Raw genomic sequence first — 13,646 nt, forward strand, 5'->3', positions numbered from 1 at the left:
TTTTATAGCTTTTTTAATAATTCATTTAATATTAAATCTTACGATTATTTTTAACTATTTTTATTAAAAACCTTTTTTAATAAATCTATAATTAATTATTAAAGCTTTATTTATTTTATAACTTATAAATATAGCTTTAGGGAAGTTATTTATAATTATAATACTATTTACTTAGTACTCGTAGCCTTAAATTTTATTAATATACTTCTTTAACTAGTTAGTTATAATATTTTAATTACTCTTATTTAATAAGTTAATTTTATAAAACTTATTAAGTAATAAAACGAACGATGATATTTTTTAAAACCCTAAGTACCCTTTTATTTAATTCTAAGCGACTTATTAACTTAGCTAGCGAGCTAGCTAGGGTTAAGGATAATAAAATACCTAATATTATTTATAACTTTAATAATAACGTAGTTTTTAAAAAAATAAATTATAAAAGAATACGGCATATTATTAAAAAAAAGTAATAAATAGAATAAGGAACTCATAAAGCTCTTTAATAATAACTTTATTTAAATAGCTATAACTCTAATTAAAAATAATAAAAATATTACCGCCTTTTAAAATATAATTAATAAAGCTATAACTAACTTAGGGATTAAAAAAAGAAAAATAAATAACTTAAAATAAGAAATTAGAACTCTCTAAGCTATTATTAATATTATTAAAACTCTTATAAATAAATAAGAAAAACTTAAGTTTAATATATTTATTATTTTTAATAAAATTACTAAACGTCTTAAGGGATTCTTAATTTAAATTAGAACTTACTAAACGTTTTATTTGTTTTTTATTTTTACTTTTACTAGCTACTCGGGCGATTCTTAATATCGGTTATATAGTAATAATATATAGTATTAGTAAATATTCTTACTATCTTATTAAACTATTTCTTTTAGATTTTTTACTTTTTTAAACTTTCCTTTTTATAAAGTTTATAATTACGGATTATTAATAGTAATATTAAGCGCCCGACGCTACTACTTTATAAGCCCGCATACTTAGCTAAGTTAGTTACCCTTTTAAGTATAATAGTTTATAATAGTAGTATTAAAAATGCCCTTATTACTATTATTAAATAATATTAACCTTACGATATCTATCCTAATACTTTTAACTTTAACTCGTATATATATATATATATTTATTATCTCGTTTCTTTTATCGAAGTTAAAAAACGCTACTTCCTTTATTATTTATTACTATTACCCTATTATTATTACCTTATTATTATTATTATCGAATCGTCTACCTATTTTTAAATATATATTATTAAAATACCGAGATACTTAGTTATTATTAACCCCTAGGATTTCTTTAATAGCTAGAAGTTTAATTTTATAAGTATTATATTAAAAGACCCCGAACTATAATATAATCGTTTTAAAAAATATAAATTAAATATTATTAACTTAAAAATTAAAAAGATATATATTAATATAGTTATTACTTTAATTAGTACTTAGCTTATATAATATAATAACTTTAAAATACTTAACTAATTTTAAAGTATTATTAATATTCTAAAAACGTAATATAGGAGTAGAGTAAAAAGGATTAAAAGGGATATTTTAAAGTTATTAAATAAGATAGAAAATAAGGGGTAGTTTTTAGCTATTTAAAGGGCGATTAATATACTATAGTAGTGGGGTTATTAATATTTTAAGTTTAGTTAGTATTAATAACTATAGTTAGCTATTATTAATTATAAAGTTTGTTATATAATAAAAACTTAGTATTAACCTTAGTAAACTAGCTTATTTATAAAGATAAAGTTAGCCCCTAATGAGGCGGACTAGACCCCAAAAGGACTAAACGTTTTATATTATTAACTTTTATAATAAAACTAAACGAGTTATTTATATAATAATTTTTTAAAAAAACAAGCCTTAAAGTAATTTAAACCCCTTTAAAAAGAATTCATTAATAATAACGGTTATTTATTATATTATAAAAAAAACCGCGAATATTTTTAATAATATAATAGGATTTTAAAATACCCTTAAATCCCTATTTTAAGACCCTAATAAAAAGTAATAAGCTAAAAAAGACCTAGCTAATTTTTAATAAACTAAGTTTATTTTTTATTATGTTACTAAATTTAAAAAACTTATAGTATAACTTAATTTTATTAAAAAAACCTATATCTTTTCGTTTTATTAAGGACTAAAAAATAAAATTAAAAACGAACTTAATAAAATAAAAATACTAATAAAATTCTTATAATATATTAAGCTCGTTCTCCCTAACGGAGTAATCTACCGGGGCCGTACTATATATTACGTATTAAGGAAAACTAAGTATAATACGCTCTATACCTAATTACTAATTAAAATAATAATTAACTAACTTAATTATTATCTCCTTTTTATTAATAGCTCCTAACTTTCCGCTACCCGCTTATAGAGCGAGCTTTATTTACTTTAATATATATAAAACCTCTTAATACTAGCCTATATAAATAACTAAGTTTAGTATAATTTATTTTTTTATATAAATATTATTATTACCTAGGGGGTTTTATAAAAGCTATTTAAAGTACTAGCTTATTATCTTAACCCTATATATCTCTAGCTTATCTATCGTAACTATTATAACTAAGCCGGTATTAATATACTAAATTTTAATATTTATACTAACCCGGTTATTTATAATACTTATAATATTACTTAGCTAAATTCCGTATTATTAAAAAGTATTTTGTTACTTTTTAAGTATACTTATATTAGTTATAATAGCTATAGTATCGAGCTAGCTAAGGGTACTTAGCTTAAGAGGGGTAAACTTATTAACGGGTATTTTTAGAATAAGTTCTCGTCGAGATAATAGTTTATATATTAATAAGTTTATTTAGTAGATTTATTTAGTAAATTTATTTAGTTTAAATAGAGAGTAGTTTTAAGTAATATTAAAAACAATAAAGATAAAAAGAATCTTTACGAGCTCTAAAGAGTAGTAAATATTAGCCTATTTAGCCCTTTTTTTAAAAACCTCTACGTTACTATTAAAATTTAGAACCTCTATAGTTAAGGGCCGCCTCTAACTATTATAGTTAATTATTATGGCTAACTATTATAACTAATTATTATAACTAACTTTTATTATTAACCTTTCTAACCGGCGCTACTATATAAATATATTACTTAGCCTATTATTAATAAGTAATAAAGCAGCTTACTTATCCTAAATTAAATAGTAGTTTTTATATCGAAATTATTATATTACGTTAAGTACGTACTTAGGATATATTACGTATATTATATAGTTAAAAAGTATATTATATTATATAATTTCCCTTAAAAGCGTAATCCCGTTAAGGTCGATTTTTTATACCTATAAAGCCGGAAAGAAAACTACCACATATTAAGCTCGTTATTAAAATTAATACTTAATTATATAAATAATATAAAAAAAAAAGAGAAGTACGATACCCTTAAGCTAATTCTAATAAAACATACTAGAACTATAATAAATTACTAAGTAACTACTAAAATAATTTAAAAAACTAATAATAATAAAATACGTTTTATAAATAATACGGAGGATTTATAAACCTTAATATTACTAAACGTAAAAAACTATGATAAAAAAAGGACTTTAAATATTATAATTATAATAAGTTAAAATATATAGCTAGAAATTACTAATAACCTAAGTAAATTTAATACTAAACTATTCTAAAAAAACGAGCTAATATTATAAATAAAAAAGTCCTCTATAAGTAACTTTTATAAATAGCTTATTATAATAATAAATATTTTATTTATTAAAATAATAAGGAATAAATAGGATAATATTTAAAGTAATTTAAAATTAAAGAACGATCTAAGTACGATATTATATTACCTTTTATTAGAACCTTAATAATAGTAATAAAAAAAGAAAAGATACCCGCTTATTAACTTTATATTTTTAAAAAAAAAATATTAAATATATTATTATACTTTTTTAGATTTATAAAGACTTTAAAGAGAAGGCTAAGACGGACCCTATTATAAAAATTATACTTTACTTTTTTAAAAAACGAATTAAATAAAGATTTTTAATTAATATAAGGGAGTAACTCCTTAAGTTTAAAAAAAAAGGACCTAATATAAAAAAAATTATAAATAGCCTCGTTTATATAGTATAACAAAACTATATAAATTAATAATAATTTACCGAGTTTAAAAAAGAACTTAACTTAAATAAAATCTTAACTAAGTTTATTTATATAATACGATAAGTAAATAATAATAAAAAATTTATTTATAAAATTAAAAAATAACTTAAGGACCTCGTATATAAAAATAAGATCGAAGTAATTAAGAAATTAACTCTTAACTTCGGAATTATAAATAAAAGAAAATCGATTTTAATTTAAAAAAAAATATTAAAATAAAAACTAGCTCCTTTTATTTTAATAAAATAGAATTATCCTATAATTTAAATAAACTTCGTAATATTACTTAATAACGTACTTAAATAGAGATTAATTATAAAGTACTACTTAGTATTAATAATATTAGTTTTAAAAAGGACGATAACGAACTACGGTATAAATATATTTATTTATTTAAAAATAATTAAACTATTTAGTTCTATAAAACTAAAGAATATAAAAAGGTTATAATAACCCCCTATATAAATAAAAATTATTTTTTACTTAACCCTATAAACCCTTTTTATAAAGAATTATTTTAAATAAAATACTTAGATAATAAATACTTCTAGTACCTCGTATATAAATAAAATAGCCGTTTTTATTTATAAAAACGCAATAATAAACCTATTAAAAATATTTATATAAAAGACTAACTACTTAACTAAACGTTATTAAGTTTTAATAATAATAATAAAGTAATATTCGGTCTAAACCCTAGCTTTTTTATAAAATACCTTAATAATAAGTATATAAAATAAAAAGATTATAAATATAACTAATATTAAGTTTATTATATTAAAAAAGCTAAAGTATAAAGAGAACAATAAGAACTATATAAGTAAAATACTTAATAAAAAAAGTATATATTAAAAAACTAAAAAAGCCGATTATAAAAAAACGATAAGAAGTAAAAATAAAAAAAAAGTTCTTATATATAACTAAATAACGTAACGACGTATACTTATAAATTAATTTTAATATTTATAAACGAGAACTAAACGCTATTATTAATAGTAGTATATAAAAAACTTATATTTTATTAAGGATAATAAATAAATTAAACTTATTATAAGTATAAAAAATAACTTATACTAATTATAAATAGTAAAAAGAGAACGAGTTAATTATAATTATAAATATATTAATTAAGAAACCGTATACCTCTCGATATATATTAATAATTAATAAAAACAATTATAATATAATATTATAAAGATTAAAAATATCGACGTTATTTTAAAGATCTCGTAATTATAAAAACATAACTTATAAATAAATTAGATTATTAATTAGGTTTTTTAGGAAAGTTTAGTTACTAAATAACTTAAAAAAGAAAAGGGTTTAAACGGATTTTTAGTAACTCTTAAAGAACGAGAATAAATATAATATATAGCTTTTATTAAAATAATAAAAAATTTTAAAAAGTTCGTATATAATATTAATAATTAAGGATTATAATAACTTTAAACTATACTTAAAAAGTACTAAATATATATAAAACTATTTATAAAACTTAAAAAAATAGGATTATTAAAATATAATAATTAGGATATTAAAATTAAACTTAAAAAAGGATTATAACTTAGGTTCTATTTAATATACTTAATAAATTAAAAAGAATAAAAATATCTTAACGAATATATTAATAAAAAGCTTAAAAAAAGATATATTTAATTATTAAATTCTTTTATAAAATTCCCTTTATTTATTATATTAAAAAAGGGTAAAAAGTTAAGACTTATTATTAATTATAAAAAACTTAATAAAATTATAAAAGAAAATTACTACCCCTTACTATTTATTACTAAGCTTAGAGATCTATTTTATAAAGCTAATTAGTTTATTATTATAAATTTTAAAAAAGTATTTAATTAAATTCGAATTAAAAAAATAAATAAATAAAAGACGGTATTCCGAACTTATAAAGGACTTTTTAAGTACCTTATTATACCCTTTAGACTTATTAATACTCTAGTAACTTTTTAAATAATAATTAACTACGTATTTTAAAAATATATTAATATTTTTATTATTATTTATATTAATAATATTCTTATTTTCTCCTCTAATTTTAAAATATATAAAAAGTATATTTATATAGTATTTTAAAAACTCTAAGATACTAAATTATATATTAAACCCTCTAAATACGAGTTCTATATATAAAAAGTAGATTTTTTAAAATATATTATTATATTAAAATGAATTTATATATAAATATTAGAAATAAACGTAGTTAGGGACTAGCTTATATTATAAAACGTTAAAAACATATAAAAAATTTTAGGATTCGTTAACTTTTATTAACGATTTTTTAAGGACTATATTAATTTAGTTAAACTTCTTAATAACTTAATATAAAAAAATACCCTATTTATTTAGAACCCTAAGTATAAAAAAGTATTTATTAAAGTTAAGAATATAGTCGTTTTTAAACTAATTATTATAATCCTAGACTTCTAAAAACTTTTTAAAATTAAGATTAATATTTTAAACTTTATTATAAAAATAGTTTTAAAATAATAAGATAAGTAAAGGAAACTTTATTTATATTATTTTTATTTTAAAATATTTTATAAAATAGAATTAAATTAGTAAATTTATAATAAAGAACTAATAATAATTATCGAAGTATTTTAAAAATAGAGACTATAATTATATAAAACTAAATATAAAATTATAGTTTATATAAACTATAAAAACCTTATAAACTTTATAATAAATAAGAACTTAAATAAATAATAAGTTAAATAGAGCGAATTCTTATTTAAATATAATTTTTAAATTATTTATTAAAAAGGTTTAGAAAATAATAGAGCGGACGCTCTTAATAAAAAACCTAATTATAAAATTATAGTCCTTAAAAAAATATAAGTTATTTTTAAATAAAAAAAGGATGATAACTTTATACTAATTACGAAGCTTTTTATAATAACTAAAAAAACTAATATTAACTTAATTAAAAAAATAACCCCTAAGCTTATTATAAAAATTTATAATATATTAGTATATAGTTACTAAAGAGTTATTAAAACGTAAAAACGGATTTATTAATACTATAATAAATCCGCTATATACGCTAAAATTATAAAAGTAATTAAGGATTACGTAATTTATAAAAGAATATAAATAGCTTATATAAGCTTTATAACAAGCTATAACTATTATAATAATTAATAAAAATATAATATTTAATTATATAGGACTTTATTATTAAATTACTAAAGTTTAAAGAACTATTTATTAAAGTATAGTACGATAATATCTTAGTTATAATTAACTAACTTACTAAGTTTACATACTTTATTCCTTATAAAAAATTAAGTATTATAAAAACCTTAATATATATATTTACTAAGGTTATATTTTTAAATTATAGTTTATTAAAAAAATTATTTTTAATAGAGATAAGCTATTTATTTTAAAGTTTTAAAAATCTCTAATTTTATAACTTAGTATAAATTATAAATTATTAATATTATTTTATTTATAAATTAATAAATAGATAAAAAGGATTAACTAGATCCTCGAAATATACCTTCGTTATTATATATATTATAACTAGGATAATTAGGTAGTATTTTTATTAATAACTTAGTTTATATATAATAATATAATTAATAAAAGTATAAGAGAATCCCCGTTTTATTTTAACTACGGATTTAAACTAATAGTATATAAAGAAATATAATAAAGATTATAAACTATAAAAACTATAATAAATATAAATAAACTTAAAAAGATTTATAAATAAATCTTATTAAATCTCGAGTTTATATAATAGTATATAAAGAAAAATATAAATAAATTAAAAATTAGAGAACTATTTTTAAAAAAGGGGGATAGTACTTATTTCCTTTATTATAATATTAAAATAAAACGACTAAATAATAAATTAAATTATAAAAAACTTAGACCTTTCGAAATTATTAAAAAAGTATTATTAATTAATTATAAATTAAAATTACTAAATACGATATAATATTACCCCGTTTTTTATATTTTATTATTTAAGCTTATATTAAGAAGTTCGTATATAAAAAATTATATTATTATTAAACTAAACTAATTAAAATATAAAGTTAAATAGATTATTAACTATAGAATAAAATATAATAATAAAAAATACTTTATTAAATAGAAAAACTATAAATATAAAAAAAATATATAAAAACTTAATACGAACCTCTAGAACTTTTAATAACTTTTTAAAGGGTATTAAAATTAAAATTAAACTTAGAACTCCTAGCTATTATAATATCCTAGTTAACGATTTTAAAAATATTATTAATTTATATTTTATAAATTATTAAAAAAGCGTTTTTAAAATTCTTAAAGAACTTTTTTAATTTAATCCGACTTTTTTTTAAATATTATTCGTTTTTAAAAACGAAAACGCTCTAACTTAAATAATAACTTATTTAACTTAGCTTAAGCTTATTAATAAGCCTTAGCCTTTTTTTATAATTCCGTAGCTCTTTTTTAAAACCGTAACTCTTTTATTTATTTTTTATAATTAAAATAATTAAACTCTATTACTAATTAACTAATTATACCTAATTAACTAAAACTTAATAAATAAAAACGTAATACTTACGAATATAAATAGTATTAATAAACGTATTATATAAAATACTTAAATAATAGTATATTTTATAAACTTTAGAATTAAAAAAAACTAAATAACGGACCCCTTGCGAGCGATAATTTAAATAAAGTATTATTTTTATATTTTTATTAAAAAAGTAAATAATATATAATAATTTATAACGAGACGTAAGTATTAAAAATTTCGATTTTTTAATTTAATTTAATATTATTTAATTTTTATTTTTACCTTTACTAGCTACTCGGGCAATTTTTAATATTAGTTATATAATAATAATATATAGTATTAATAGATACTCTTACTATTTTATTAAACTATTTTTTTTAGATTTTTTACCTTTTTAAACTTTCCTTCTTATAAAGTTTATAATTACGGATTATTAATAATAATATTAAGTACCCGATATTACTACTTTATAAGCCCGCGTACCTAGCTAAGTTAACTACCTTTCTAAGTATAGTAGCTTATAATAATAATATTAAAAATACCCTTATTACCGTTGTTAAATAATATCGACCTCTATAAGCACGATATTTACTTTAATATTTTTAACTTTAACTCGTATATATATATATATTCGTTACCTCGTTTCCTTTATTAAAATTAAAAAACGCTACTTTCTTTATTATTTATTACTATTACCTTATTACTATTACCCTATTATTATTACTATTAAATCGTTTATTTTAAATATATATTATTAAAATACTAAAACGCTTAGTTATTATTAACCCCTAGGACTTCCTTAATAATTAGAAGTTTAATCTTATAAATATTATACTAAAGGACCTCGAACTATAATATAATTATTTTAAAAAATACAAATTAAATATTATTAACTTAAAAATTAAAAAGATATATATTAATATAGTTATTACTCTAATTAATACTTAGCTTATATAATATAATAACTTTAAAATACCTAATTAACTTTAAAGTATTATTAATATTTTAAAAACGTAGTATAAGAATAGAATAAAAAGGACTAAAAAGGATATTTTAAAGTTATTAAATAAAATAGAAAATAAGGGGTAGTTTTTAACTATTTAAAAAGTAATTAATATACTATAGTAGCGGGGTTATTGATATTTTAAGTTTAATTAGTATTAATAACTATAACTAATTATTATTAATTATAAAGTTTATTATATAATAAAAACTCGGTATTAACCTTAGTAAACTAGCTTATTTATAAGGGCAAAGTTAGCCCTTAATAAGGCGGACTAAACCCTAAAAAATAATTTAATATTATATTAATATATTTTTAAAAAAAAATACTTAATAATTCCTTAACTCAAAAATAAACGACTTATTTATAAACTTAAGAGACTAGACTTTTAAAAAGAGGAGCTAATATTATAACTTAATATATATAATAAGGCTAGGGTCCCGCCTTACGGGACTTATAATAATTACTATATTATATATATAAAAATACGGACTTAAAGTAATTCTTCTTAAAATAAAAGAATTATAAATAAGTTATATAATTATAATTATATAATAAAATAAAACCCTTTAGGGTCCGGTCTGCCTTATTAGGGGCCATCTTCGCCTTAATAAATAAGCTAGTTTATTAGGGTTAATATTAAGTATTTTTATTACGTATTTTATAAAACTTTATAACTAACTATAGCCGGCTATAGCCGTTACCGATTATTAATACTAACTAAACTTAAGATACTAATAACCCCGCTATTATAATATATTAATTACTCTCTAAATAGCTAAAAACTACCCTTTATTTTCTACCCTATTTAATAATTTTGAAATATTTTTTTTTAGTCTTTTTTATTTTATTTTTATATTATATTTTTAAAATATTAATAATACTCTAAAATTAGTTAAGTATTTCGAAGCTATTATATTATATAAACTAAGTATTAATTAAAATAATAGTTATATTAATATATATTTTTCCGATTTTTAAATTAATAATATCTAATTTATATTTTTTAAAACGGCCGTGTTATAATTCGGGGTCCTTTAGTATAATACTTATAAAATTAAATTTCTAGTTATTAAAGGAGTCCTAGGGGTCGATAATAATTACGCGTTTTAGTATTTTAATAGTATATATTTAAGAATAAATAAATAATTTAATAATAATAATAATAAAGTAATAGTAATAGGGCGATAATAATAGGGTAATAGTAATAAATAGCGAGGGAAGTAGCGTTTTTTAATTTTAATAAAAAAAACGAGGTAACGAATATATATATATATATACGAGTTAAAGTTAAAAGTATTAGGGTAAATATTATAAGATTAATATTATTTAATAACGGTAACGAGGGCATTTCCGATACTACTATTATAAGCTATTATACTTAAAAAAGTAACTAACTTAGCTAGGTACGTAATAAGTTTATAAAGTAGTAGCGTTAAGTACTTAATATTATTATTAATAATTTATAATTATAAACTTTATAAAAAGGAAAGTTTAAAAAGGTAAAGAATTTAAAAAAAAAATAGTTTAACGAAATAATAGGAGTATTTACTAATACTATATATTATTATTATATAACCAATATTAAGAATTGCCCGAGTAGCTAGTAAAGGTAGAAATAAAAATAAATAATAAAATAAAAAACGGATACTTATAAATAAATAAAATAGATAATTATAAATAAATAAAACGGACGACTGTTTAGTAAATTATTAAATAATAATAAATAGAAATATCATAAAGGATATATTTAAAAACGAGACTTATATATAATATAAACTCGAGCTAAGCTTAAGGATAGACTTTTTATAGCTTTTTTAATAATTAACTTAATATTAAATTTTATAATTATTTTTAGCTATTTTTATTAAAAACCTCTTTTAATAAAACTATAATTAATTACTAAAGCCTTATTTATTTTATAACTTATAAATATAGCTTTAAAAAAGCTATTTACGACTATAATACTATTTACTTAGTACTCGTAGCCTTAACTTTTATTAATATACTTACTATAACTAGCTAGTTATAATAAGTTTATTAAAATAATAAGAGTATTTATTAATACTATATATTAGTTACTTAGGCGATTCTTAATATTAATTATATAATATTAATATATAGTATTAATCAATACTTCTATTATTTTGATAAACTATTTTCTTTAAATTATTTACTTTTTTAACTCTCCTTTTTATAAAGATTATAACTATAGATTAATTAATAGTAATATTAAGTACTTAACGCTATTATTTTATAAGCCGCTTACTTAACTAAGTTTATTACTTTTTTAAATAATAATAGCTTATAATAATATAATATTAAAAATACCCTTGTTATTATTATTAAAAATAATACTAACCTTATAGTATTTACCTTAATACTTTTAACTTTATTTATATATATATATATATATATTTATTACCTCGTTTTCTTTATTAAAGTTAGAAAACGCTATTTAAAGAATATTTAAAATACTAAAACACTAACTTATTAACTTATAAAAATACCTTAAGGGCTAATAGTTCGATCTTATTAATATTATACTTAATAATCCCGATTTATAAAAAGATTATTTAAAAGAGTATAAACTAATTATTATTAATTTAAAAATTTAAAAAGACGTATATATCTTTATAAATATTATTATTATTAATACTTAGCTTATATAATATAATAATCTTAAAATACTTAACTAATTTCTAAGTATTATTAATATTTAATATTATTATAATAAAATAAAAAATTTAAAAACAATAAAAAATAAATCCAGAACTATTAAAAAAAGTAAAGAATAGGGGGTAGTTTTTAACTATTTAAAGGGTAATTAATATACTATAATAGCGGGGTGATTAATAATATTTTAAGTTTAATTAGTATTAATAATTAATAATAACTATAGCTAGCTATAATTAATTATAAAGTCTTATTAAGTATATAATAAAAACTTAATATTAACTTTAATAAACTAGCTTATTTATAAAAGTAAAAATAGCCCTTAATAAGGCGGACCGGACCCTAAAGGATATTTTAAATATATATTATTAAAATAGTAAGACTCTTAGTTATTATCGACCCCTAAGACTTCTTTAATAATTAAAACCTTAATTTCATAAATATTATATTAAAAAATCCCGAATTATAATACGATTATTTTAAAAAATACTAATTAAATATTATTAACTTAAATATTTAAAAAAAAGAATTTATTAATATAATTATTATTTTAATTAATACTTAGTCTATATAATATAATAATTTAAAATTACTTAATTAATTCTAAATTATTATTAATATTTTAAAAACGTAATATAAAACTAAAATTAAAAAATTAAAAAAGAATATTTTAAAGTTATTAAATAGAGTAGAAAATAGGGGGTAGTTTTTAGCTATTTAGAGGGTAATTAATATATTATAATAATAAGATTATTAATATTTTAAGTTTAGTTAGTATTAATAATTAATAATAACTATATTAATTATACTAACTAAGACTAGTTATAGCTAGCTATTATTAATTATAAAGTCTTATTAAAGTACGTAATAAAAACTTAATATTAATTTTAATAAATTACTTTATTTATAAAAATAAAGATAGTACTTAATAAAGCGGGCCGGACCCTAAAGGAATTAGCTTATTTATAAAATAAAAATAGCCTTTATAATCTCTTTATAGCCCGGGGTCGTTTAGTATAATACTTATAAAATCGAACTTCTAGCTATTAAAAAAGCCCTAAGGGTCGACGAGTTATTAATAATATCTTAGTATTTCAATAAAGTATACTTAAGGTAAATAGTTAAATAGTAATAGTAATAATAATAATAATAATAATAATAATAATAATAATAATAATAATAATAATAATAATAATAATAATAATAATAATAATAATAATAATAATAATAATAATAATAATAATAATAATAATAATAATAAT

At 17.6% G+C, this 13,646-nt stretch overlaps 3 protein-coding genes across 3 annotated transcripts; all 3 read left to right on the forward strand.

The window, feature by feature from the left end:
* Nucleotides 1-5,830: 5,830 nt before the first annotated feature.
* On the forward strand, nucleotides 5,831-5,989 carry CTAM01_06640 (uncharacterized protein; the record flags this gene model as incomplete). The annotated part of the gene is made up of 1 exon (XM_060522667.1): nucleotides 5,831-5,989. A coding segment is annotated over one exon (159 nt), but the record flags the coding sequence as incomplete, so codon positions are not given.
* A 1,445-nt stretch (nucleotides 5,990-7,434) lies between these two features.
* Nucleotides 7,435-7,575, forward strand: CTAM01_06641 (uncharacterized protein; the record flags this gene model as incomplete). Its single annotated transcript, XM_060522668.1, has 1 exon — nucleotides 7,435-7,575. A coding segment is annotated over one exon (141 nt), but the record flags the coding sequence as incomplete, so codon positions are not given.
* A 404-nt stretch (nucleotides 7,576-7,979) lies between these two features.
* CTAM01_06642 (uncharacterized protein) lies at nucleotides 7,980-8,132 on the forward strand (the record flags this gene model as incomplete). Its single annotated transcript, XM_060522669.1, has 1 exon — nucleotides 7,980-8,132. A coding segment is annotated over one exon (153 nt), but the record flags the coding sequence as incomplete, so codon positions are not given.
* Nucleotides 8,133-13,646: the final 5,514 nt, after the last annotated feature.

Source organism: Colletotrichum tamarilloi (genome assembly GCF_030869305.1).
Source record: "Colletotrichum tamarilloi strain Tom-12 chromosome Unknown Scaffold_18.1, whole genome shotgun sequence".
In the NCBI taxonomy this organism is placed as follows: Eukaryota; Fungi; Ascomycota; class Sordariomycetes; order Glomerellales; family Glomerellaceae; genus Colletotrichum; species Colletotrichum tamarilloi.